The sequence below is a fragment of the Malurus melanocephalus genome, unplaced genomic scaffold, assembly GCF_030028575.1.
Source record: "Malurus melanocephalus ecotype Western Australia unplaced genomic scaffold, MMel_1.1 scaffold_224, whole genome shotgun sequence".
In the NCBI taxonomy this organism is placed as follows: Eukaryota; Metazoa; Chordata; class Aves; order Passeriformes; family Maluridae; genus Malurus; species Malurus melanocephalus.
In genome coordinates this window covers 227,058-252,970 of record NW_026623456.1, presented here as the reverse complement: position 1 = coordinate 252,970, position 25,913 = coordinate 227,058, and the positions used below count along the sequence as shown (strand labels likewise).

The window sequence follows — 25,913 nt, the reverse complement described above, 5'->3', positions numbered from 1 at the left end:
TGAGAAGCAGCTGARGGAGCTGGAAGGCTCAGCCCTGGGGAAAAGGAGGCTCAGGGGGGACCTTGTGGGTCTGCACAACTCCCTGACAGGAGCAGGCAACTAGGTGGGGGTTGGGCTCTGTTCCCAGGGAACAGGGACAGGACACAAGGGTTCAGCACTGAAAATACAAGACTCTTCAGGTTGCCCCAGGGGAGGTTTTAGGTTGGATATTATGAAAAATTTCTTCCTAAAAAGGGTGGTCAGGACATGGCAAGTACTGCCTGGGGCAGTGGTGGCGTCACCACCCCTTAAAGTGTTCCAAAAGTACGTGGATGTGGCACTTGGAAACACAGGTGAGTGGTGAAGGTGGCAGTGCTAGGGAAACATTTGGACCTGGCGATCTCAGAGAGCTTTTCCAGCCTCAAGGATTCTGTAATTCCATAGTTCTGCTTCTTTCAGAAACTTCTCCAATGCTACTTTGTCAGCCAGAAGCAGATGTCAGTCTCCAACAGCACTTGCTGTTTCTTGCTCAAACACTGCTCCTACTCTCACAGCAGCTCATTTGCAGGCCAAGTCTGCTCCTCCCAACCACGGACCAGACAATGAAGCTGCTTTCCAACAACAGGAGTCCCAAAGAGGTCTTGAAAKAGTGGCAAGGCCCTGGCACAGACTTTCCAGAGAAGCTGTGGCTGCCCCATCCCTGGAAGTGTCCAAAGCCATGCTGGATAGGGCTTGGAGCAACGTGGGACAGTGGAAGGTGTGCCTGCCCATGGYAGGGTGTGGGACTGGGTGACGTTGGAGGTCCCTTCCCACCAAACCAGTCTGGGATTCCGCACTTGTGCTGTACAACACAGCCTCAGGACTCATTGAAGCTCAGGGAACACAAAACACTTCAAGACAGAGACATTTCRGGAAGCAAGATCAGCCCCTCTAGGGCTTGAGTGCAAAGACTGTGCCTGGAACACAAGGCAGGAGCCAGCTCTGCATTCCTGTGGCCTCTGCACTGGGGCCAGGCTCAGACATGATGCCATAAATTCCTTCAGCTACAGGAAGGGCTTGGAGCAGCAGGAGAATCCTTGCAGCTTTGTATTTACATCTCCTGCCCTGCTGCCACTGTCCTCTTCCCTGACAGATCCTGCAGGTCTCCAGCACATTGGAAGATCCTGTCAGGAGCAGTTTATGGCCTCCTCCTGGTGCTCGTGGTTACTGTGTTGCTCCTGCACCAGATCCTGGGATCTTCCAAGGAGTTTGGATTGCTGCTGGAGCTGTCATGAGGCCTGATGGTTTCCTGGCAGGATAGATGGATACCAATCTTGGCAACAGATTCCTCCAGAGCCCTTGCATTGGTCATGTCAGAAATAAGTTTTATTTCTTTCCAAATCCAAAAGAGTACCTACAGCCATGAAAACCCTGCAARCCCCACTGCGCTCCCCTACCCCCCAAAATCCCAACCATAATTGATTAATCCTGCCTTGTCAAAGTTCACAAGGACACATTTCAGTAGGAGCGGAATTTTTTCCATGTGATACATGATAGAATTAATCTCTGCCCTGTAGTTCTGGAGGAATTAGTCGAGGAGGGGAGTTATGGTGATAAAGCTGTATATTTTAATCAGACATTTTCAAAGTTATAAAGTTGTACATAAAATGCATAAGAATTCCTACTTATGACTTAAAAACTACACACAAGGTACGAGGGTCTGCATTCTGCTCTGTCTCCCCAACCTGAGGACTATCACAAACTGGGAACTTAAAATAAATCATCTGAACATTCCAAAATCTCTGTCTCTACAAAACAAGCAAATCAAGGTCCTAATACTAATGTGTAACCACATTAATGTGCACACAGTTTTCAACAGACATTGAAATTAGTATTTATCAAAAAATCTATTTATACAGGTGCATGAAACACAAGGATTTGAAGGACACTGCAGCGGCAAGTCCTGCCACAACCAGGCACCTCTTGCATTCACCCAACAGCTTCAACCAATGGTCCACTCAAAGCCACTTTGAGAAGCCACTCAAAGATAAACAATTCCATCCAAAATAACTGCACTAACATTATTCAAGATCCAACACCTTTCCTGAGATCAGGTCACAAGCATGAAGCAACATTAGCAGGGAAAAATACTGAGGACAGTGCTTTGGCCACCTCAGCYGGCCCCTAGCTCACCCCTCTTGCTTTTATTTTTGTTCCCAGCAGGTGATCCGTGAGGGAACCTCWGTTTATTTTGTCATCCTGGCCACTTTTCCTTTTGAAATGTTTTCTTCAGAGAGGTCACATTTTACCTTTATTTCCATGGGGTCACCTGCATCATCTATAATGAGAAGGGAAGACAGATTAAAGTTTGCAAGTTTTCCTCTGATTTCAGTCAGGTGTAGATACAAAGTATTCCAGAAAATGCTTCTGTTCACAGGCAACAAGAATCATGGAATCCCAGCATGAATTGGATTGGAGGGGGACTTAAAGCTCATCTTGATCCATGGGCAGGGACACCTTCCATGTTGCTCCAAGCACCACCCAACTCCTTAGCCATTACTCTATTCCACCACCTGTTACCTGTATGAGCTGGKTTCACACTGAGTTGGGTGCTGGATAACGCTCCGAGTCAGGGACTCTGCTGTTCAGATTTTGGCGCTCCCAATCTAACAACAGCTCCAACATTTAGTCCCCGGTACCACAGGGCTTCTGGAAGAACTGCCAGCACACAGTGGTAACACCTCTAGTGTTCCAATGTGCAACCTCCTGGACACATTAACAGGTATCCATTTCAGGGTTTGGAACAATTAATTACCACAGACAAGAGCAGTGGAAGAAGGAATAGCTAAGGGTCCCCTCAGCTGCTGCATGTTGGGTTTCTGTAATACAGAGAAGCTGCTGTAGCCCACTGTTAAATAAAAAGGTATTTTGTCACTTACATTCCATTATGGAGCCAGGCTGGGAGAGYTGGGAATATTCAGCCTGGAGCAGAAAAGGCTTCAGGGAGACCTTAAAGACCCTTCCAGTGCCTAAAGGGGCTCCAGGAGAGCTGGAGAGGGACTTTGGACAAGGGATGGGGTGACAGGACACAGGAAATGCCCCCCCACTGCCAGAGGGCAGGGTTGGATGGGATATTGGGATGGAATTATTCACTGTGAGGGTGGGGAGGCCCTGGCACAGGGTGCACAGAGAAACTGTGGCTGCCCCATCCCTGGAACTGCCCAAGGCCAGGCTGGATGGGGCTTGGAGCACCCTGGGATAGTGGAAGGTGTCCCTGCCCTGGCAGGGAGTGGAATGGGATGAGCTTTAAGGTCTCTTCCCACCCAAACCAGGCTGAGATCCCATGATTCCTGAGAAGGATTCCTCTGAGCTCAGCCAGGCCCTGGGATTTCAACATTAAAAAATAAGGTGCCATGTATATATGTACATAAACTGTATGGCAAAGGTGCCATAAGTGACATGTCTGTGTGACTGGAAATATTGAACCAATTAATTACTTCAGGATCAGCACAGTTTGAGTGTTCCAGTCTTATCTGATAACTACCTGATTGTTATCTGTAGGGTTAAACAATGCAGAACACCAAGCCACAAGGTAAATTTCCTGGAGCAACTCATCTCTCCAGAGCTTAGTGCTCAGTGGAAATCTCAATCCCAGCTACAGCACAGGGCAGACAATGGAACCGAGGACAAACAAGGATGCTGTGGGTCACAAGAGGCATGGGCAGAGCTGTAGAGATTTCTACACCTTGGAGACACACCCAGCCAGCCTAGCACTAGGGAGTCTGGGCAGGTGGAGAAGATCTGATTTTGGCAAGGTATTCCTGTAGCAGGTAGAAAGRTGCTCCAAGGGGAGAGGGAAGGAAGAAAAGGCTCAACGTCTTGTTCTCCCATTTGAGATAGCATTTTAACAGTAACCAGAAGAGGAGTGCAAGATGTTGGTATCCCAAGAGGAAAAGTATGCTGAAAGAGCACCCAGAGCCCTGGGTTCCTGGGGACAGCCTGTATGTCACAGCACAGGAACTTGGGTGCTGCTGTACCTCTCACCTCTCGTGAGCTGGGCTGTTCTGTGCTGCTCCTCTCGGACCTGTTTCATCAGCTGCAGGTTGTGGTCACTGGCTTCCTTGTGGTTCACCATGGGGAAGGGGTAATCCTGACCTGGGCAATGTGAAGACAGAGCCTTTACAGAACTCAGCAAGGAGATTTCCCTGAATTTAAAATACTTCCAGCTTTTCTTAAAATAAATGGAAGTGCCTACTCCTCTCCATCAAAGAGAAGAGCTCCCATTTTGACATAAGAGCCTTCAAAGATGTGTTAGAGCAGAAGTAAAAGCACAAGGTGTTCTGATACTATTTAAAGCAGCCAAGCATCCAAGATGGATAAAATCAAAGGCAAAAGCCTAGAGTGATCCCAAAGTTTTAGGACATAAAATTGAGACAAAAATATGTACTCTGAAATGAAATTCCCATTAAAAAAAAGGCTAAAGGAGAATTAACAGAAGAGAGGCTTGGATTCATCCATTCTGTTGGATTCATCCATTTTCAGAAGATAAATGACTTGTGTTGGAAGTGTGATGCTACCATCTCATCCACATATTTATTTTGGATAGTTAGCAGCAGTGAAATCATTAGCAAGGAATGTGAATGAATTACCTATGATACACCCTGCTTGCTTCTGCTCCTCTTCAGATGCTGTCCAGGGCTCGTAGATGTACTTGGAAGGAAAATTCTTTAGGATAGGCAGGTATTTCCTACAATACACGGATAATAGGAAGGCTTATAATCCTGCAGGCAAATACTCATACATTCAGAGAAGTGTAAACCAACCTGTGCCATGTTAATATTGATATTACAATCCATGGGAAAATTCTGATTAATTCTCCTCAAAAGAATTATTTCTATGTCCTCAAACCTTCATAGGCGATATCTTTCAAAAGTTAACTTTATGGCATACAATAAATGGGGTGATTTAAACAGTATTTCAGTTTTGATTTCATCCAAAATAYGTTTTTAACATTGTCACTGAATTTCATCCTAAACACACTAATAAATTTAAAAACCAAACCAATTTAAAAATATTGTTGCAGAATGGAAAAGTAATTTTCTGTCCCACTCTGTCAGGTATATCAGCATGGGCTTCTTCTTGGCAATACCCAAGTCTAGACAGAATGAGAAGAAGAGGTGTGGGGAAATGGAGCTGTTTGATCAACATCAACACAGTGAGCCCAGGACACCCCCGTGCTTTGAGAGCCCATGAGCACCCTATGGAGAGAGAAGGAAATGAAGCAAAGAGGATTTAGAGTGGAAAATAAAACCTACATGTGTGCCACTAAAGGGTGGCAGGGTTAGATGGGATATTGGGATATTCCTCCCTGTGAGGGTGGGGAGGCCCTGGCACAGGCTGCCCAGAGAAGTTGGGGCTGCCCTGTGCCTGGAAGTGTCCAAGGTCAGGGCTTGGAGCAACCTGGGACAGTGGAAAGTGTCCCTGCCCATGGCAGGGCGTGGAATGGGATGAGCTTTAAAGTCTCTTCCAAGCCAAACAATCCCAGAATTCTATGAAAAGCAAGCAAAAAAGGGCASACAGGAACCAGGAAAGCTGTGGGAAGTTCTACTCTAATCTTTTAGGAAGAGGAGCCAGCCTGGTGACCAAACATGGTGCTGGAGTGGTCACAAATGAACACAAGCCCTGCTCAGCCATCGCTTGGAACCACAGGATCTCTCGGCTTCTCCATGCCTCTGCTTCTTCATGTGTTCAACAAAACCATTGCTATGAGCCCCATTTAACAGATGTGTGTGTTTCAAACAAATCCAGTTCATCAGCTTCTGCTGTCAGAAGAGCTTGGGAAGCTCTGAGGGAGTAGATGGTGGGGTGGAGTATCCCCTGACCTGATGTAGTTGCCCTGGGGGTCCGTGCGCTTCCCAAAGCGGACAGGACAGAAAATCCGTGTGTACTGGTGGAAGAAGGCGCTGGCTGACAGCCACATCCAGTTCCCAGCATTGATGCTGTAGTCGGCATCTAAAAGCAGCTCTTCAAACACCTGCACATCAGGGATGGGAAGGGAAAGAGAGAAACAACCCTGAAATGGCTACATTGCCAAAACTAGACAAAAGCAGGCTGTGAGTGAAGAGTGGGGGGTGCTACTGGAAGCATAGCATTGTGGGGCCTGTACTGCCTCCTCACAGGCACTCTGGGAATGCTCTCCACAAAGACAGAAGGAAGAGAGAGCAACCCAAAAACTTTGGGTTTGAGACCTGCTACAGACTAAGTGTGTCTCCACCACTATCCTCATTGTCCAAAAATCATGAGGATTTGGGGAAAGGAATGACCTTTCACCACAAACCAAGAGATTCCATAAACTCTAAAATTCGTAGGGAGGCTCAGAAGGTTCCTCAGAAGGAACCCTCCCACTGCTAGACTCAGGCTGTACAGGGTTTCTCAGGGCCAGGCAGAACAGAGGAAAAATAAAAGTCAGCAGTGAACCTTCATTCCCTTTTCCCAGCTGATCCAAAGATCCCCCCGGGTCAGGAAGCAGGCGACAGCATGCCGAGCCAGGTGATGGATCCAGCCTTCCTGGCGCAGCTGGGTCATAATGGCATCGATCCATGGGAACCCCGTCTGTGCCTGCAGCAGAACAGGAACATCAGCCCTCCCTTCACACACTGTTTTCACAAAATCCCAGGATAGGTCAGGTGGGAAGGGACCTTAAAGCTCATTCGACCCCCTGCCAGGGGCAAAGACACCTTCCACTAGACCAGTTCACTCTAAGCCCCRTCCAACCTAGCCTTGGACACTTCCAAGGACAGGGAGCCACACTTTCTGTGGACAACCTGCGTCAGGGCCTCCCTACCCACAACAAAGAAGAACTTCTTCCCAATATCCCATCTAACCCTGCCCTCTGGTGGTGGGAAGCCATTCCCCCTTGTCCTCTGGCTTCACCCCTCATCCGAAGTCCCTCTCCAGCTCTCCTGGAGCCCCTTTAGTCACTGGAAGAGTATGGTTACCCGGGAGCCTTCTCTTCTCCAGGCTGAACATTCCCAGCTCTCCCAGCCTGTCAGACCACTGCAAGACCCCCTCAAACCACCAGCAGGGATTGATCAAGGGAGGAGGAAAGCTCTGACTTCCAGTGCAGCGGCTGTGGCTGTGCACCTTATTACCATTTTCCATTTGTGGAGCCTCTCTGCGTCCTCATACCAGCGGATCTGGAGGCAGATGGGGTTCCCAGCCATTTGAGTGAAGTTGGGGGTTGCTGATGCCACTGTATAGAAAAATTCCCTCCACAACAGCTGCCCTTGGAGTGACACTGGGGGCAGAGAGTGGTGCTTTGCCTGCAAAAGACAAGAAGTGACTTCTCTGGCACTTCAGTTCATACACATATGTAATTGCAGCCTCACTAAATAAACATTAACCTGACCACAATAGCTGTGTGTCAAGGCACTTGAGCATTCAAGTCAAGGAAATCAAAGATCTGAGGCAATGCTGTCTGGCTCAAAGCCAGACCTCAGTGTTACCTCAAACATTCTCCATCTACCTTCCGAAACAATGTCACACTGGGATTTCTTACACCAAATATGTGTTTATTAATGTCTTAACTGATTTCAGGTGGCTCAGCCATGTCTCAAGAGATAATCTTAAAATGGAGGTTCAGGGGGACTTTGGTTTTCTTGGGTCGGTTTCAAGCTCTTTTTCTTACAAATCAAAGAAGATTTCAGAAGGTGGTTTTGGCTTATGCTACAAGTAAAACTTGTCTAAGACAAAACCAGTTGATTTCCAAAACCAAAACTACATAAACTGATCAAAAACTTCCATTATCTACCAGACAAGCAAACWAAAATCCTTCAAATTCAGGAAGGTTTTCCTGGCCTTCCCTGCTGATTCGAGGTCTGCTTACTCCCTATTCATAGAATCATGGAATGTTTTGTGTTGGAAGGGACTTCAAAATTCATCCAATTCCACTCCCTGTCATGGGCAGGGACACCTTCCACAATCCCAGGTTGCTCCAAGCCCTGTCCAACCTGGCCTTGGACACTTCCAGGCACGCAGCAGCCACAGCTTCTCTGGACACCCTATGTCAGTGCCTAACATCCCTCACGGGGAAGAATTTGTCCGCAACATCCCATCTAACCTTACTCTCTTTCAGTTTGAAGCTATTCCCCCTTGTCCTGTCACTACAGTTCCTGATAAAAATATGAATTTAGAATGTGATTATCCTGCTTCTAAAACTTTCTTGGGAAGAGTTGCAGACATTCACAGGTGTTTCACATGAGCTCACACAACATGAAGCCACTCCACAGATTTAATGGGATACAGTGAGAAGATATTAATAAAGCAACTTTTTGATACACCAAATCTCTACCAAGATGATCCAGGTGTTAAATCCTATCATCTCCCATGCCAGATGTGTCATAGTGTTGGATCTGCTTACTTAAGACCAATTATTTGCTTACCTGAGCATAAATGTTTGACAACCTATAAAAAAAGGTCCGAACYGACAGACAGCCCATACTTAAATATGGGCTCAGGCCTGTGGTGCTTGGAAGCAGTGAGTTTGGGATTGTCCTTGGTTTAGTAAAACTTGTCACCCAGCCCTGAAATGAAAACAGAAATCCAGGTTCAGGCAGCACAAGATCACACGCATCCAGTAATAAACAGAGGAAACCTCTTAGAACCCGCTTCTCTGTCACAAGGGCTTGTTTAATATCATGTCCGGAAAATGCTCCCGCTTCCCAGAAATCAAGGAGAACAAAACAATGAGCCCAAGCTTCCACCCTCCTCCAAGCCAAGGTGGACACTGACCTCAGCCCACCAGGAGCCACCACCATCCCCTATGTTCCATCAGGACTTACCTGGTCAGTCAAGTGTTGCTCCAGGCGCTGCAGCCCTTCAGTCTCCCCTCCTCTCCAAGGGGAAAGGCTCTCTGGGGATATCTTCAAATCAACAGGGAGAGGTACCCTGTAACACTCAGCCAGGCCTGAGTCAGGGGCCCTACATCTCCTGAGGTGAGAGAAAACTCCTTGAAAAGGGGAAGAGGAGCCAGAAGAGGTAGGCAGCCCTTGTCCATGACACACACCAAGTCTCTTCTGTCACGACTCAGCCAGAATACAGGGAATGAAAGCACAGCCAGGAATCCCAAGCTCCACTCTCCTGGGGAAGAATTCATCCCTAAAACCCTCCAGGGAATTCTAGACTGTACTGGGGGAAGAGGAACAATCCCACCAAGTTACAGTGCTCAGAGTAGTTGGCTGCAGACCCACAGCTCAGACCCCTCTTGGTTCCCTACCCCACACAAGGCTCAGAGGCAGCTTCTCTCCAGCTGCTCCCAGCTGTCACATCCATCCCTGGGAGGCGGATAAGAGCCTCCTCAGACCCTAGAAACAATTATGGTGCTGCATCCAAAGGCCACTCCAGCTCCTGTGTCTCTGAGGAGAGGTCCCTGTGAGACATTCCACTGAATCTCAGACTGGTTTGAATTGGAAGGGAACCTGAAAACCCATCCCATTTCACTCTCTGCCATGGACAGTGACACCTTCCACTATCCCAGGTTGCTCCAAGCCCCATCCAACCTGGCCTTGGACTCTTCCAGGGATGGGRCAGCCACAGCTTCTCTGGGCAGCCCATGCCATGGCCTCCCCACCCGCACAGGGAAGAACTTCTTCCCAAGATCTAATCCAAAGCTGCTCTCTCAGTTTAATAGGTAAGAAAGCAGATCAGCTCCCTGGGCCACTCCAGCTGCTCATTCCTATCCAAGGTGGGGGCTCTCCAAGCCCGCAGCCCCTCCCTTCATTTCTTCAGCCTCAGTTGCTGAGGCTTCCCAGGTCCCCTCCTCGCTGTGAGGCTGGAAGAGCATCAGCTTGGTTTTTCTTCCCCCTATAAAACATAGAGGAAGAGGCCCAAGGAAGTGGTGGTGGTACAGAGACTGAACTTAGACATCAACAGACCTTTGTACTTACCTTGACAAACCTGAGCTCAGCTCTGCTGCAGACACCTACAGAGGCGGGGCCAGTGCAGCTCTCAGAGCACTGACACAGCTGGGAAGCATGTGAACCACTTATCTCTCATCAGCATTAATTTAAAAAGTCCAAACAAACCAATTAGGCAAGAAAGGGAAAAAATCAGTGCTAGAAAAATTATAGAAACTTATATGTCCCAGTATCTACATGAGTCTTGTCATCAGACTGAGGACAATGTTCAGGAATTAACAAGATTACCCCAAGATGAGAAGACCCAAGCCTGGGCTGGTGGCACTGAGCTGAGGACACTGAATCCCAAGTACCTCCAGTCCCATCCCAGCTCTCTCCTACACCAGTCTTACCTCCCTTTGGATCACTGACTTCTCCTCATTCAGAGCTAAACACAATACATCCTTGACTCTGAGCTTCTTCTCAAGTCCAGGGAGACACGAGCTCAGTCCCTCTTTCCCATGCAGCAAAGGGGAGGAGAGATTTAAAGCCAGGAGGGAACAGTAAGATTAGTCCACCAAACTTCCTGCATGAAACAAACTATAGTGGTTCATCCAATTCCCGCCCAAAATCTTGGCAGGAATGTCGAGCATGCTTTCAAGTAAACTCGCCAGGCATTTCTCTGTTAGAGTTTGACATCTCCTAAATACTTTTCTCAAGATGCCTTGCAAAAGCTTAAGACTTTTATGGAATCAGAGAACCATTAAGGTAGTAAAAGACCTTTAAATAATTGAATCCAACCATTATTTTATCAGGTTTCCCACATGGTCGGAATAGTAAAAGAGCACAAATAGTAAAAGAGCTGAGTATCAGACCATTGCACCCTCTGCTCTYCCCTCCCAACAACAGTCACATGCCCTGTACATAGCATCAATAATCCTCCTGCACAGAAATAATACAAGAAAATATTTAAAACACCTCGTTATCATTTGGCCCTGGCTCTTCTTTTGGGCAGAGAAAGAGGACCAGCAATTCCCACTCACTGCCTTCTACTTACTGGAAATCTTCAGCTGTGAGGTTTCGTACAGGGACCTCAGGGTCACCAAGCAGAGACAGAATGTGAAGGAACTTCTTGTAAGTTAATGGGGGATTCCCACCATTTAGGTCCAAAATCCTAAAAAAAAAAAAATCAAGATTGCTTTTCACACAACAGAAACCAAGGAAGAAGCTGGAGCTGCCAGTGGACAGGATGGTGACATCACAGGCTATAACAACTCTATTAGTGCAACTGAATGTGGAAATTACAGATTTTACAAGTAAAACTCTCCTGGATGAATGTTCATCTATTCCAAGAGCAGCTTCTCTGGTCCTGAGACAACAAAACTGGCATTAGGATTCCAGCCATGGCTTCACCTATACAGCCACACCCAACTAGGACACAMAAGGCAGGGTGTGGGACACCTCTGGTGTCACAAAAAACAGGTTCAGGGCAGTAAATAACTGTCCTCAGTGCGCAGTCATGTGCAAACAGCTTGAATTCGAGACAGCAAGTTACACACATCCACTCATTTACATAATTTCGGGGTTTTGCATAATTGGAGTGTTAAGGCTGGTTTAGTTATTACTGTTTTCCATCCTAGTCATTTCAATACCTTCAGTCATTCAGCTCTGAGTAACAGCTTGGATCCAAGGCTACCCAGACACCAGTGAAAGTTGATTCAAAAGATTTAAAAAAAAAATCTGACACCAAAAATTCTTTACCACATTTAATACAACTTGTTACAAGTCCTATCAAATGTGTTAGAGAACTTCTTCCACTCTGTTTAAAACAGTAAGTTCCTAGGTGAATTAAACTGCCAAAAAGAAAGAAATTAACCTGCTGTCCAGGCTGAAATCCTAAAACCTGTGCATAATCTCTTCTATTCCTTCCAACAGACCAATGCACAAAGTTTCTCCAGCAAATAGCACCATGTTCATCTCAGATAGTCCAATTTTCTCCAAAGGAACAAGTTAAGACATATAAGACATTTGGTCTTTTCTATTCTAAAATGACCTTCCTGGAGACAGTTGTGGGTTTGGGGCAGTCACATACCGCTGGGTATCATACAGGCTGTGACCAACCAGGGAGAGCACCTCAAAGCCCAGCTCTGTCCCCAGGCACCGGATGTTGGCCTCCATCTCCTTGTAAAACGGCTCCATCTCTGCATCCAGCGTCACTTGCGTGATATTCCACTTCTGGACGTGATCCCTAAGAACAGATTCGTACTCCCCTTGAATAACCAGCAGGCAGGAGCCCAGCTGGCCCAAGTTTTTGTGAAGATCCTCGAGGGACTGGAGCAGGAAGTGCCAGCGCAGGGTCCCAATCTGCATGGAGGAGGCCAGGAAAGCTCTGTCCAGGATGTACACRGGGTACAAGGCCTCTGAGGACTCCAGGGCAGCCAGCAGCACTGGGTTGTCATGGAGCCGGAGCTCCTTCCGGAAAAGGTGAATGGTGCGATGCAGCATCCTGGCTGCAGAAGGAAGGGGACACTTGGCTTTCAGGATACCCAATCCCTGCAAAGAACAAGGTCAATTAACAATTAGAAATGGAGCTCAAAAAAAATAAAAAAAAATTTTACCACAAACCTCTTGCTTTTGATAAGTTTTCATGAGAGAGGAAGAGCAGTAACAGGACCAAACCTCTCCTCAGACCCCACTATTCAGCAGCAGGAACATCACCCAGTTCCACGGAGTATGGCCTCTGCCCCAAATGAGTCAATCAAATCGCTCAATGAAATTACATCCCAATAACACTCACCAGAAGGAAGGACTCAAAACAGATGGAGCTGCCAGAGCTCCACTTAATGCACTTTTTGACCCCACAGATGTGGCTATTAGCAAACCCTCTGGAAGTTATCAGCTCATTTCCAGGAGCTCCGCAGGAACAATTAATTCATCAAAGACCTGGTACAACACTCCTTCTGTCAGGGGTTTTCAGCAGGAAATATCTGAATTTATGGATTTCAGAAATCCCATGCTGGTTTGGGTTGGAAAGGACCTTAAAGATCTTCCAATTCTATCCCCCCTGCCATGGGCAGGGACACCTTCAACTAYCCCAGGTTGCTCCAAGCCCCATCCAGCCTGGCCTTGGACACTTCCAGGAATGGGGTAGCCACAGTTTGTCTGAAAGGCCTGTACCAGGGCCTCCCCACCCTCACAGGGAGGAATTTCTTCCAAAATCCCATCTAATCCTGTCCTCTGGCAGTAGGAAGCCATTCCCCCTTCCCAAGGACTCTTATTCCAAGTCCCTCTCCAGCTCTCCTGAGGCACTGGAAGGGGSTCTGAGGCCTCCCCTTTTCTTCTCCAGGCTGGACACCCCCAACTCTCCCAGCTTGTCTCCAGAGCAGAGCTGAGTGTGATAATGACACAAAATTACTCTTGATTCATACATTTATTCCCCTTTGAACCACTTCAGCTGATTTCAGAGGACTGGCAACAGCGCTGACCTTGGGTCTCAGGGTAGTTTGGGAAGCAGCTCCCAAGCTCTGTCTGCCCTGTTCTCTACAACAGACTCGCAGATGCCAAGAAGCAAAGGCAGAGCCCAGYTGCCACCCCGTGTCTGCACCGAGACTAGCAGCACCTCCAAATTCACTATCCCAAGGAATATGGGGAGAGTTCAATGCCCACCTCCCAGGTGGGTCCCCACCTGCTGCTAATCTTGAGCATTACCCCAGAGGAAAATTAAGAGATTGTTTGGTTCTTTCCTAATCCCTAATCTCTAATCCTACTCAGCTCTTTCAGACAAGTAAATCCAGTCACCCCCTCACCAATGGCTGCACCCAGCAACTCAGCCCCGTCACCACTCAACCCACATCCAGCAGCTTTCCCATAAACCTGATTTGCTCCGTTTCCCAAAAACATGCACCAGCAGCACCCATACAAACCCGGTTTGTTACAAGCACCTAATAAGTGAAGGCCCCAAACTCACAAGTGCAGGGTGCCAGCCCAACGCAGGGCTGGGTTGTGTGGGGTGCTCTGCCCTGCACCCAAGCTCCGCACCGTCCTGCACCCACTTCCTGGCAGAACCGGAAAAACAAGGTGACTCCCGTTGCTCAGGGGAGCAGCCAGCTGGCATTTCTGGGTACKAAACCATGCAAAGCATGCTGAAAGAGTCCCCTGCAGCCTAGGCACCAGCTGGCCTCACTGAGGGACTGCCCCAAGTCAGGGGCTCCAAGGCCCAAACAGCCTTTGGGGATGTCCCAAGCTGTATGGCCCCACATGGTCTGCAGGGTCACCCCAAATTCAGGGCCCCGCAGCCCCATGAAGCCTGTGGGATCACACTCACCCAGTGAGACTCCCATAGCTTGGACTGCTCTGAGTCGAGGGTTGAGCCCCACACTTCCTCTTGGAACACAGCCATCCCAAGACACAGCCTATGGGGCTCTCCAATCCAAGGGCCTATACCTCTACATAGCCTATGGGATCACTCTGAGCCCAGTGCCCCTACACAGCCCATGGGATGGCCCCAAGGCCATGGTGTCCCCAGATCGAGACCCATCCCATCCTTTCCAGGGCCGGCATCCCTGAATGAGCAGTGGGGAGCAGGACCACACCACAGCAGGGCATAGGGCAGGTGGCCCCCAGGCCAGGGCCTGGGTGGGCTGCAGGGCCTAGGTTCAGCACAGCTCTGGGGATCCCACTAAAGGGGACTGGGAAAATCAGAGTGGGTGACAGGGATTTCAYTGAAAGGGGCTGGGAGGAGCAGGGGCTCCATTAAAAAGGACTTGAGCTCACTGGGCAATGAAGGAGCCCAGAGACAAAAAAGTGTCAGGGCTGGGTGAGGAGTTGGGATCCCCTGCTGGGTGGGAAGGAATGGGGAGGGGATCACTTGTGCAGGCCATAGGTGGTGTCAGAAAGGAATTGTGCCCTCAGATACTCCTGCCCTGGCAGGAGCAAGGGGAAGATCCTCTGAGATGCTGGGTGGGAAGGCAGAGCAGATGCTGTCGGTCATTGACATCATTTTGGATTTATCCACTGTTACTCTTCTACCTCCCCACGAACCAGTGACTCAATCCCAGCAAGGCTGGGCAGAATTCCTGCCATGTCTGGATCACRTCTGTTCCCCAAAATAACAACCAGGCAGCCAGAAAATACACCTCATGCTGGATTCATCCCTGCACTTTGGGACAGGTACACCAAGACAAAGCAGGGAAAACGAGGCCTTACCTCAATGGTTGCCCAGCTGACAATCCAGGTCTTTACAGCACATCACCCAAAAAGAAGAGGTCACGCAGTCACTGATCCTGGCTCTCCCACTGTTGAGCATTTCTCTCCACAGGCAGGGATGTGCTGGAGGGATGCAAGGGCTGTCCATGTCACCATCCAAATCCCACTGTGCTGGTCCTRCTCCTACAGATGTCAAGAAATTAGTTGCCCAGGTTTAAACACTCCCAAATAACATAAGTATCTGCACTGAGGTGGATTTTGCACCAAAGATTGTTTGAGCTACTCAGGCTTTTGTGTAATTCCCAAGAGAGAAGGAGGAGGATTGTAGGCAGCTCCTCTCTGGTCCCACTGGCCCTCAAGAGCTGGCAGAGCCAGATGGGGCAGGGACAGAACAAGGCCTAGAAACTGGGAAGTGAAACTTTTAACAGGTTAAATTCCTCTGCAGGGCACTCTCCATTGTCTAATCCAGCCATGGATGCTCCTCGGCTATATCCTCTCTGCTTCAGAAGCAATAGTAACAGTTAAAGAGGTATAAGACACCTGGAGAGAGCAGTCTCACACCTTTCTCTGAAACCACAGTCTGGACTTGGGAAGTGGAATAATTATTACGGTTAAGTTATTTAATGTTACTCTGATTTGACAGGCTTGAGAACAATTCTTAACTGGGACCTAAGAATGAACTTTTGGCATAAATATGGTTCCATAATCCCACTATCCACACTGAGACAGACCTGAGGCTACTGTTGATTCCAGACTCTGCGTTCTTTCCCCTGCTTGAATACTTTACGTGGTAAATACGGTGCTGGATACAGCTTTGATGCAAGAAAATGGCATTTGGAGTCAAAGTAGGAAAGAAGTCCCAAATCCACCCAAGTGTAGAGGCTTGACTGGGGCTTCCCCTGCAGTGGGTGGAGAACCGTCTCCAAGAGTCTCTACCCATGGGCTACGGGGCGGGTGGGGAGACAGGCTGGGGCTCCGGGATCCCCTGCCCAGGCCCCTCACACGAGAGGGGAAGTGGCGAGGAGGGGACGAGGAAGGGGGGCCCCTGCGCCAGCCCCGCAGCAGCGGGGGCGAACTGTCCGTCCCGGCCCCCCGCCTCCTCCCTGGGGGGCTCCCAGAGCCCACCCTCACCTCCTTTCACCGCGGCCTGGGGTGGCGGCGGGCGCGGCGCCACTTCCTCGCCCCACGGGGCCGCTTATACAACACCAGCCAGGGGAGGAGGAGCTGAGACAGGCTGGTTACGTAAGGACCGCTCCCAGTGGGGTTGTGCCCACTGTCCGCGGAAGTTTAACGCGGTTCAGAGTGGAAGGGTCCGAGACCGAGGCGTCCTAGAGCGGCTCCAACCCCGCTCCGGCACCCCCATGACCGCCTCAGGCCGCTCCCCCGGTGTGTATTTCAATAGGGGTGGGTTTGGGTTCCCGCCCGCAGCGCTCACCCAATGGCAGGGCCAAAATTCAAACTGAGGGCGGGGCTAAAGGCCAGGGCAGCCCAATCAACGCCCGCGCAGGGCAGGGGGCGGGGCTGGCCGCCAGGCGTCCGCCCGTTGCCAGGCGATGGCGGAAATCCCGCCCCCTCCGCGCTCAGCCTCACGGGTCTGGTGGAGCGAAAAAACGGGGCTCGGGCCTTGGCGGAGCTGGGGTTGTAATTATTTAGAGTGAGGGGTTAATTAGTCCTGGGTAAGGAGAGACGGTGGAGGCAGAGGTTGTTCCTGAAGGGTTTTTGTGAGAGCTCTTTGAAGGGTGAGGTTGTGGGAGGCCGTTCTCATCCTTGGAGAATGGGAAGGGGGGCGCAGCCCTTGCCCGTTTGAGGGGGTAATTAGGCTGAGGGCCTAATTAATTAGGCTGATGGAGGGGGTGAAACGCTTCTTCGGTGGGGATAGTCAGGCTGAGRGTGCAGTGAGACTGAAGGGTGTTCGGTCGGGAAGGGGGTTGTGTTAATGGTGTGGTGTTAATGGTGCCTGAGGAGAAACTTCCCCCTGGAGGGGACAGTTAGGCCTAGGAAGTTGTCCTTCCCATCCTCAGCGTGAGTGGGTAGGGCTGTGGTGGGTTATCAAGCCAGGTCCCTTCGGGGTGGACTGGAGAGTGTCCCCATGTCGCTGTCCATGAGGACTGGAGGGCAGGGCAGACCCCTGCTGTARGGGTGTCAGGGGCATTGCTGTGATAGGGAGTGGCCCATCCCTGAGGCAGGTTTGGGGTTTCCTCCTGCACAAGAAGTGGGAGATGAAGCCTTCGGGTAGGCAGGGGCACTGATGGGTGGCCCCAGTAGGGCAGTGGGTACCCTAACCATGAAGGGACACAGGTGGTCCCAGGGCAGATGTCACAGTCCCATAAGGGGTTTGGAGCCGGGTCATGGCTTCCCAGTTCATTAGGGTTTGTTAAAATCCAGGGTTTATTAGACTCAGCTGGGACTGAGGGGATGGGATGGACTATAGAAGGTGGAAATCTCATTCCCCTCCTCCAGCTGGTTCCAATGGCAGCTCCAGGAACAGGGTCAACCTTTCTGTGACTTTGTTATCACATCAGGATAACAGCTCAAAACCCAGGTCTTTAGCCAAAAAAATTGCTCAATCTAAAGTGCTATTTTGGAAAATTCAGGTTTGTCAGGAATAGAATCTGGTCTTGGAGTTCCAGCACCATGCAGAGAACCTCACGACTATCAAGGGAGCTCTCTCTCCTGGCCACAGAGCCACCTCCAGGCATCACCTGCTGGCAGAACGGGCAGCTCAATGACCTGCGGGCACGTATGTACCTCAGGGGTTCCCAAAGGCAGGGTTGGCTTACAGCTTGCTGCTAGGTCTGTGTTCTTTGGGCTTTATAGGCTATGTGGAAGTGTGGGATTTTGTTTTTCTTTAAATACAGCTTGACCTATGCCTTGGATGGTCTGCCCTCAATTTTGATTGCTATGGAGGGGAACTGGTCTCACATAAGATGATGTTTTTTATTCCTGGATTCTTCGCTGTGAGGCCCTGGCACAGGCTGCCCAGATAAGTTGTGGCTGTTCTRTCCCTGGGAGTGTCCAGGTTGGATGAGGCTCAGCAACCTGGGATAGTGGAACGTGTTTGTGTAACTGGGTGGCCTTTTAGGTGTCTTTTAACTCTTAATGATTCTGTCACCTGAGCAGCCCTGTAACTGTGGGAGGTACATGGGGACTGCTGGGCAATGAGATGATCTTGGAGGTCCTTTCCAACCCAAACCATTCTGTGATTCTGGTTTTGAATGTAATGCTTATATTTTCATCTTGCTCCTAAAGAAATTTTAGGAGGTGCAGACACACCCTATGATAAAGGAATATTCAACCTGGAAATCATAGTTCCTGAAAGGTAAATGGTAATAACATCTAGCTAGACTAATTAAGAAGAATATATTCCCTGTGAGGGTGGGGAGGCCCTGGCACAGGGTGCCCAGAGGAGCTGTGGCTGCCCTGTATCTGGAAGTGTCCAAGGCCAGGTTGGATGGGGCTTGGAACAATCTGGGATAGTGGAAGGTGTCCCTCCCATGACAGTGGGGTGGAATGGGATGGGATTTAAGGTCCCTTCCCACCCAAACCAGGTTGACTCTCTGCTTCAGTAGTTGGTGTACTCCTGCTTTCAAATATGGGTTAACTGATGTAAGGTATTTGCTATAAATGCTACCATGTAGGTCTTTCCTTTATCCTCCCAACAAGGAATGGGGTTGAGACCCTTTTTTTAAGGAATGCAGTTTTTTCAGTGGATCATACACTTACTTTGCATTGAACATCAACGGTGTGTGATTAAAAACCTAAAAGTGCAGTGAGAAGTCTTTTGCCTCATCATACTGTCTCAAAGCTTTCTGGAAAGAGCTTGTTCATCAGTACAAAGTTTCTTGTGTTGCTCCCTTGTGGAAGGTTATCCAGGGAAGTRCTAGTTGGACACATCTAGAAGCAGCAAAGGCAGAGCACTGCCTCCTCCAAAGATATGTGGGGAAGGGTGTCATGTAGGCCAGGAGGAGGAAACAATGGCATTGCTTGGGTGGCAAAACAACTGGCCTACAGATACAGCAATAACCTTTTGTTTATTAACTCTTATCCCTTCAGGTACCCATTTGAGCCACCAAAGATTCGCTTCCTGACCCCCATCTACCATCCTAACATTGACTCTGCTGGAAGGATTTGCCTGGATATTCTTAAGTTACCACCGAAGGTAAGACAGTGCTTGGATATGAGTAAGTGAGCCGGGGGAGGATAATGAGCTCCTTATCTGCTCCCTGTAAAAGCCTGATTGAATGTCTATTTGCTCCTGATTTATTCACAAAGAGCAGGGAGTGAAGTTTTTGAGTGTCATCTCCTTTGTTTAGACACAGAACATAATGTTCCTTATTCTATATAAGTTTCCAAGATTTTAAGGATTAGAGTCACAAGGTATTAGGTCTGAAAATGAGTTGCCGCAACACAGCAGAGATGTGCAGGATGTAGCCCACGGAATCGTGGGGCTGGAAGGGACACGAGTTGAACTTGCACAGGACAACCCTAAAGTCCCACCTCGTCCCTGGGAGCATTGTCCAAATTCTCCTTCAGCTTTGGCAGCCCTGGAGCCACGACCACTGCCCTGGTTGGTAGTTGGGCTTCCTTGGAGCCTGATATTGAGAGTAAGTCTGGTATGTTCCATGGAGCATTAAGTGCTGGAAGTCCCCAGGCAGCTGTGGGCAGGTAAACTTGAAGTGCTGTGGGTTCTGAGGTGTCTCTGTGTTGCCATGTGCTGGTTTCTCTTTCTAAGCTGCTGTTCTCATCCCGTTTCCTTATAGGGTGCATGGAGGCCTTCCCTGAACATCTCCACCCTGCTGACCTCCATCCAGCTGCTGATGGCAGAGCCCAACCCTGATGACCCCCTCATGGCTGACATAGTATGTGTGTTTCTCTCCTTCCTTCCTGGCCATGGACACAGGTGGGGAGGGAGTGGGGGGCTGGATTATTTAGGCTTGACTTCCACTTCACTCGCTCTGGATTGACATACAATTCAGTGTGACCTGAATCAGCTGGGAAATCCCTGGACTTCCCTGAGGCAGCTGAGGCCAGAAGAGATGGTCAAGGTCTTGTCTTCAAGCCATTGTCCCCAGTACAAATGGCAGCATGAGTTCTTCAAGCAAACAAAATTAATTGTACACTTCATGCTTGTGGTTTTGGTCTGGTTTAGGAGCCCTAAAGCCAGACTTGGTCCTAGCTTCTCAGTGACATGTTAAATCAGTTAAATCTGTCTTTGTCTTGCTCTTCCCATGTAGTCCTCGGAGTACAAGTACAACAAGCAGCTGTTCCTGCTCAATGCCAGGGAGTGGACTGCAAAATACGCAGGGCAGCCGAGGGTAAGGACCATGCTCTGCTCACTGGGTGTAGCTCCCTCTTGGTCTACAGTTCTTTTGTCTCAGTTTCCCTTTCACAGTTGCTTTGTTCTTTCTCTACTTCTATTCTGTTTTGGATCTGTATTTACTTTCATTATATTTTTAAAACTCATTACATCCTCTCCTTCCAATTAAATGTGCTCATTCACTAAAAACTGCCATGCTGCTCGAAGAGGAGGAGTTACAGCTGGATAAACCCCTCCCAGGGATCCTGCAGCCCTTTCCTCCCTTAGCTCTGTCCCTGTCCTCCTGTGGCTGTGCCTGATGCCCACCTGTACCTGTTCTTCATCTGACCATCCATTCACTGACTAGTGTCCCTATTCCCTGGTGGAGTGCAGCCTTGCTCCCATCACCCTTCCTCTCTTCCTACAGCCTTTCCTCTCCTTCAYCTCACCAATGAGTCTCAAAAATAAATCACTCTTAAGTAGATCAAAACCTGTACCCAAAAATCAGTTACATTTGGGCCTTCTCCCTTGCCTTCCCTCCCTGCACCTGATTTGGATAACACCCTTTCTGGGATAAGGATGTCTTCCCTCTGGGACCCCTGGGAGCCATGCTCACTGCTCCAGCTCTCAACCCATTTCCAAGTTAACTGTGGTTCTCAGGAGTGCACAGGATGAAGGTATCCCGGCAATAACACACACAGCCTTGGAGCAACCTGGCTTATCCATGAGTGCGCTATTGCCCTGCTCAGTCATTATCCTGCTCTTCTGTCATCCCCCTTCCTAAAAATCCCAGCAGTGGGAGCAGGATAACAAAGGGTCAGCGCGTAAGAGCCAGAGTTCAGTCAGCTCTGACTTTGGTGGAGCACAGGGCATTCCAAAGGCTGTAAAATTAAATTATTCACCGTTCTTTTATTTCTTGGGTCATCAAAGGTTCCCAAGCCTTTGGAAGAGAAAATCAACCAGAGTAAAACAAGTGCCAGCAGTGAATCGATCAAGCAGAAAAGAAAAGGGGGTAACATCAGCAGGAAGGAGAAGAAATCCCGCCCAGATTCATGAGGTGCTTTTGTTCTCTTAGGACTGTCACTGTTCCCTTCCCCTTACACAAGTACAAGGGATGAGCCTGCCTTTAAAGGGCTGCACCACCTTTGGGTTTCTGTTTCCTAGGTCTGCTTTTTTTTGTGAAAAGTTCCATTATGTTAATAAAAGATAAAGCTTTCATTTATGGTTTTTTTTCCTTTTTTTTTTTTTTTGAGTGGAGGTTTTGGAATATTTGAAAGAAAATAAAACCAGTAAGCACCACTTCTGCTTCCAGTTTCTAATTTTCAGAGACAAAGGAATTGCACCAAGTAGTTCAGTTTCTATTTTCACAACTGAGAGCTGGAGCTGAGTAGCAGATGGGTCAGAACCACCTGGTGAAAATCCTTCTCCAGGAAGGGCTTAATTTTCCATGTAACCTCAAGGGATGAGTCATTAAACTCAAGTCTTAACAACTTCGGCTCTCCAGAGCAGTCTGTTAGGTTCCAGTTGGACCATTTAGGATAACCTGGATGGTGTCTTGGCTCTCTTGTGACTCCAGGAGGTGGTCAGTGACAAGAAATAGCTCGGGGCAGGTGAGGAAGAGCCCAGAGGATTACCGGAGATCTGGGAGTGGACAGATGGTGAAGAGCAGGATGTCAGTGATGTGATGTACAGGGTGAGGAGCCTGAGAGGATTGGGCTAAAGAGGACAATTCTTGGTGCTTCCACAGATCCAAAGATGAGGGCTGACGGCAAATCACATCAGGAGCAAGACAGGTGCTTGGCCTCTTGCTCTGCAGGTTCCTTAATTTAATAGGAATTTAATCCATGTCTTGTCCCTGCTTCCAGAAAAGCGAGCGAGGCCCATCTCTGGAGCAGAGACAGGACTTGGTGAGGTTCCCAATGCCTGGGAAGCGATGAAGCTCAGTGATGAGCGGTGCTCTGATGTGTGATGAAAGGCCATGTCCTCGGTGGCTCCCAAAGCCCCAGGCGTGTCCCTGCCCTGCTCAGTCAAAGTTGTAGTAAAGGCAGAAGGCAAAGAACATGGCGAAGATCTGGGATGATGGAGGCGGAAGAGGGTCAGTCCCAGGGCAGGGCCAGGCTAGGCTGGGCCTGGCTGCAGTTGGAAGCAGAGAGAGACCAGAGGATCTCTGGCCTGGGGCCATAGCTGTCCCCCTCCGTGGGCCTGGGCCAGCTGTCCATGGCAAGGAGACCCAGGGGGAGCAAAACAAATCATGTCCCTTCACCTGCCCCATCTGCAGCGGACAGCTGGCTCTGTACCCCAAAACAGACCTGAGCCCCTTTGTGCTCTCCTCACCCATTAAGCAACCCCCCCTGCCATGAAGAGGGGACCCTCTGTCTGCCCTGTCCCCAGCCCCACTCTGTACCTCGACAGCCAGCACGGCCAAGCTGCAGATCCCAGGAAGGGAGATGTACCTCTGCAGGGTCCTGCCAAAGGTGGAGAAGCAGCCCTGGGCAGGGAGAGGAGGGAGGGGCTCTTTCATGTTCCCCATGGCTGCAGGAAGCACAGAGGGGAACCAGTATGTGGGGGGGCCCCCTATGGGGCAGGACCAGTTGAGGACTTTGGCAGCTGCTGGACTGTGGGAACACAGTGTCCAGCCAGGCAAATGTCCCAGGCTCTTGACCTTGATGCTTTGCTCTGTGAGCCTGGGAAAGGCTGAGGCTGGGTCAGGGACACGGATGCAGCAGGGTTGTGTTGTACCTGCTCATGGATATAACCAGGGCTCCTGTCCTGGCACTGCTCCCAGCCCAGGAGCTCTCCCGCCTGCAGGAGCCCGTCCCGGGCACAGCATGCCTGTGGCCATGGCGTCCCCGGGTGCAGCTCCTGGAAGCGGGAGCCATTCCCAAAGTCTTCAGGTCCTAAAACACCACAACATGAGAACTGGAACAGAAGGGAAACACCATCACTGTGGTGTCAAAGTGGGGAAGATGTCACTTGAGAAGGTGACAGCAGGAGGGGGAACAGCCCAGGCAGTGGCTCCCACTCTGGGATCTGTGAGCCACTCACCCACCCTCAGTGGGTCCTGTGTGTGCTCCACACACCCCCCAGGAGCCTCCCAGCTGCTCACCGTGACCATGATGGTGTTCCAGGCTGTAGAGAAGACCTCGGCACCCTCGTCCCCACCATAGTTCCTCCGCAGCTCAGAGAGGAAGTGCTCGGGCTGAACCTGTGTGATTGGTGCCAGGGCTGGGACTGTTCTTTTTTTCCCATTCTGGTCAGCCCCAGCTCCTTTTGAGGGGAGGTGGGCACCCACCCATGGGAATCCCCCCCCTGCTTTGAGGTTTGTGTTGTGGTGCTGGTGATGGAAGTGAGGTGAAGGGTGTCCTCACACCAGCCCCAGTCGCCTGGTGGACTCTGAGCCATGGCCATGGTGTGACAGAGGGAGGCTGGTGACACTGGGGATGGCATCAGTACCTGTTTCCAGTGCACAAGGAAGAGAACAGCCCCGATGAGCTGTGTGAGGAAGACAATGCTGACGAGGATGAAGAACTGGAAGGCAGCAGGTGAAAGAGTCAGAGACCAGCCTGATCCCACAAGCAGCTTTCTCACATTATCCCTGCCCTCCTCTGCACCAGCCCTGCCTGTGCCCTGTGTCCCCAAGACCATGGACATGTGTACAGCTCCTGGGGACAAATGCCACCTCCCTGACCACTATGGCTGCAAGGCAGGGGTTAAAACCAAGCTGAAGAAATGGGAGATGCTGAAGAAATGAGGGTGTTGGTGTTCAGATAGGAGTTTCTGCCCCTCACCAGCAATGGGAATGTCTTGAAAATGCCATGTGGGACAAGCCAGTGTTTTCAGAGAGAAGTGACCCCACTTGATGGCTTTATAAATCCTCTGGACTCTAAACTGAGTCTCACGGTGGGGGAGTGGATGGCAGGGTGTGTTGAGGATGAGGAACAGCAGCTCCTGGCTCCATCAGGAACACCTGCATCCCCCACCACCCTCCAGCCCATGACTTCTGCCCCCAGTGCCCCCTGTGCACATCCTGCAGCCCCTTCCTGCCCATGTCCCCTCCCTCACCAGCAGTAGGAGCAGGCGGCTCCGGCGCAGGGCCCCACAGCAGCCCAGGAAGCCCAGCAGGGACAGGGTGATGCCCACAGCCATCAGCAGCCACGCACCCACGCTCAGCACGGCTCTGGCGGCCACTATGTCCTGGAAACCAGATGGGTCCACAGCCACCCAGACTCCCACGCCCACCAGGCACGTCCCCCCAGCCTGCAGGGGGAGGTCAGGGGATGATCATGGGGTCAGGGGATGCTCCAAGGCTTGGTCCCCTCCCTGGGACGAGTGTCACCTACCCCTAAGTGAAATGGAAATGTCACCCCATGGGGATGGGGGACACTTCAACCTTTGGTCCCCTCCCTGGGACTGGTGTCACCCACCCCTGAACCAGCTGGAGATGTCACTCCCCAGGGATGGGTTCCCTCCACCCCTGCACCMCACACGGCCAACAGGGACTCACAAACACCAGCATGTTGAAGATGAACATCAGGTACTTCATGCAGCTCAAGACACCCATGGGGAACACCGGGGGGGACACAGCAGTGTTTGTCCCTGTAGAGGGGAGAGCAGAGCCCTGGCCATGGCCAGCCCTGACTTGTCCTGGACCCCATGTCTCCAGCAAAAGGCGGGGGATGCAGCCTCCCAGAATTCCCAGATCATTTCCTCTCCCCACCATCTCCCATGACACCCCAAAAAACCCCAAACCTGTGTCCTCTCCAAATCCGTGTCCCCTCCCAACTGCATGTCCCCTTGAAATCCCATGTCTCCAGTACTGTGTCCCCTCCAAACCCTGTATCCCCTCCAAACCCTATATCCCCACCAAATCCCATGTCCCCTCCTAACTTGTGTCCTCTCCAAATCCCATGTCTCCTCCAAACCCGTGCTCCCTCTAAATCCTGTGTCCCCTTCAGCCCCTGCACCACTCACTCTGCGGGAACAGCGGGTGACCCAGGTGCCTCCAACCTTTTCTGGTGTTGCCAGCACCTATATAACATCACAAAGGTCGGAAAATCCCTCCCCCTTCCTGCTCCACCAGCCCCCAGAGAAACCCCTTCCAGCAGGGTGGCCATGAATGATTGATGGGGAACAGGATCCACCATTGTGCCGGCGGCGGCTGGGAGTCTCCGGCTCTTGTCAGCCAAGGAAATGAAATCTGTGGGCAGGGAAAGACGAGCCACCCCCCAGGCCGGGATGACCTCGGCCACCAATTATTGCTGTGGCCATTTGGGGAAGCCCTCGATGGCCACACGTGGGACCTGTGGGCGGGCAGGTGATGCTGCAGGGGCTGAAGGCTTTCAGGACAGATGACAGGGTCTGTCCCCTCTTGTTGCCGACTTTAGGACCTCTCTAAATGCAGAGTCATGTTGCAAAGGAGAAATTATTTATTCTGGTGGGTGCAAAGAGGAACCTTCCACAAATCAAGAACACGAAGAAGAAGAAAGTTAAACCTTTTGTACAGTCAAATTTGCATGAACCCACCTATCTAAAGCATATTCTTCGCCTGCCTAGTGCACTTT

The 25,913-nt window shown here is 50.3% G+C and overlaps 3 protein-coding genes across 8 annotated transcripts; 1 reads left to right on the top strand and 2 right to left on the bottom strand.

The window, feature by feature from the left end:
• Window positions 1-1,320: 1,320 nt before the first annotated feature.
• LOC130578332 (cryptochrome-1-like) lies at window positions 1,321-16,405 on the bottom strand. 3 transcript variants are annotated; one of them, XM_057374324.1, is made up of 12 exons: window positions 16,188-16,405; window positions 15,057-15,239; window positions 11,944-12,404; window positions 10,909-11,025; window positions 8,799-8,946; window positions 8,400-8,540; window positions 7,110-7,280; window positions 6,436-6,576; window positions 5,841-5,992; window positions 4,608-4,705; window positions 4,003-4,113; window positions 1,325-2,296 (listed from the first exon to the last, which is right to left on the bottom strand). In XM_057374324.1, the coding sequence occupies exons 3-12, from the start codon at window positions 12,354-12,356 to the stop codon at window positions 2,205-2,207; spliced, it is 1,584 nt and encodes a 527-aa protein (XP_057230307.1). In that variant the 5' UTR covers window positions 12,357-12,404; window positions 15,057-15,239; window positions 16,188-16,405; the 3' UTR covers window positions 1,325-2,204. The 3 variants fall into 3 exon arrangements, with proteins under 3 accessions (XP_057230305.1, XP_057230307.1, XP_057230308.1); XM_057374325.1 differs by lacking the exon at window positions 16,188-16,405 and adding an exon at window positions 15,788-15,838; XM_057374322.1 differs by lacking the exons at window positions 15,057-15,239; window positions 16,188-16,405 and adding an exon at window positions 13,819-13,965 and having other exon boundaries at window positions 1,321-2,296.
• Window positions 16,378-21,630, top strand: UBE2T (ubiquitin conjugating enzyme E2 T). Of its 4 annotated transcripts, none has more exons than XM_057374328.1 (7): window positions 16,378-16,442; window positions 17,651-17,796; window positions 18,306-18,375; window positions 19,110-19,215; window positions 19,817-19,915; window positions 20,291-20,371; window positions 21,283-21,630. In XM_057374328.1, the coding sequence occupies exons 2-7, from the start codon at window positions 17,691-17,693 to the stop codon at window positions 21,406-21,408; spliced, it is 588 nt and encodes a 195-aa protein (XP_057230311.1). In that variant the 5' UTR covers window positions 16,378-16,442; window positions 17,651-17,690; the 3' UTR covers window positions 21,409-21,630. The 4 variants fall into 4 exon arrangements, with proteins under 4 accessions (XP_057230311.1, XP_057230309.1, XP_057230310.1 ...); XM_057374326.1 differs by lacking the exon at window positions 16,378-16,442 and adding an exon at window positions 16,611-16,732; XM_057374327.1 differs by lacking the exon at window positions 16,378-16,442 and adding an exon at window positions 16,611-16,795.
• Window positions 21,631-22,375: 745 nt separating this feature from the next.
• LOC130578340 (tetraspanin-18-like) lies at window positions 22,376-24,913 on the bottom strand. Its single transcript, XM_057374345.1, has 7 exons — window positions 24,857-24,913; window positions 24,415-24,609; window positions 23,806-23,880; window positions 23,459-23,557; window positions 23,092-23,271; window positions 22,757-22,840; window positions 22,376-22,423 (listed from the first exon to the last, which is right to left on the bottom strand). Exons 1-7 carry the CDS (start codon window positions 24,911-24,913, stop codon window positions 22,376-22,378), a joined length of 738 nt encoding a protein of 245 aa, XP_057230328.1.
• Between the last annotated feature and the right edge of the window lie 1,000 nt (window positions 24,914-25,913).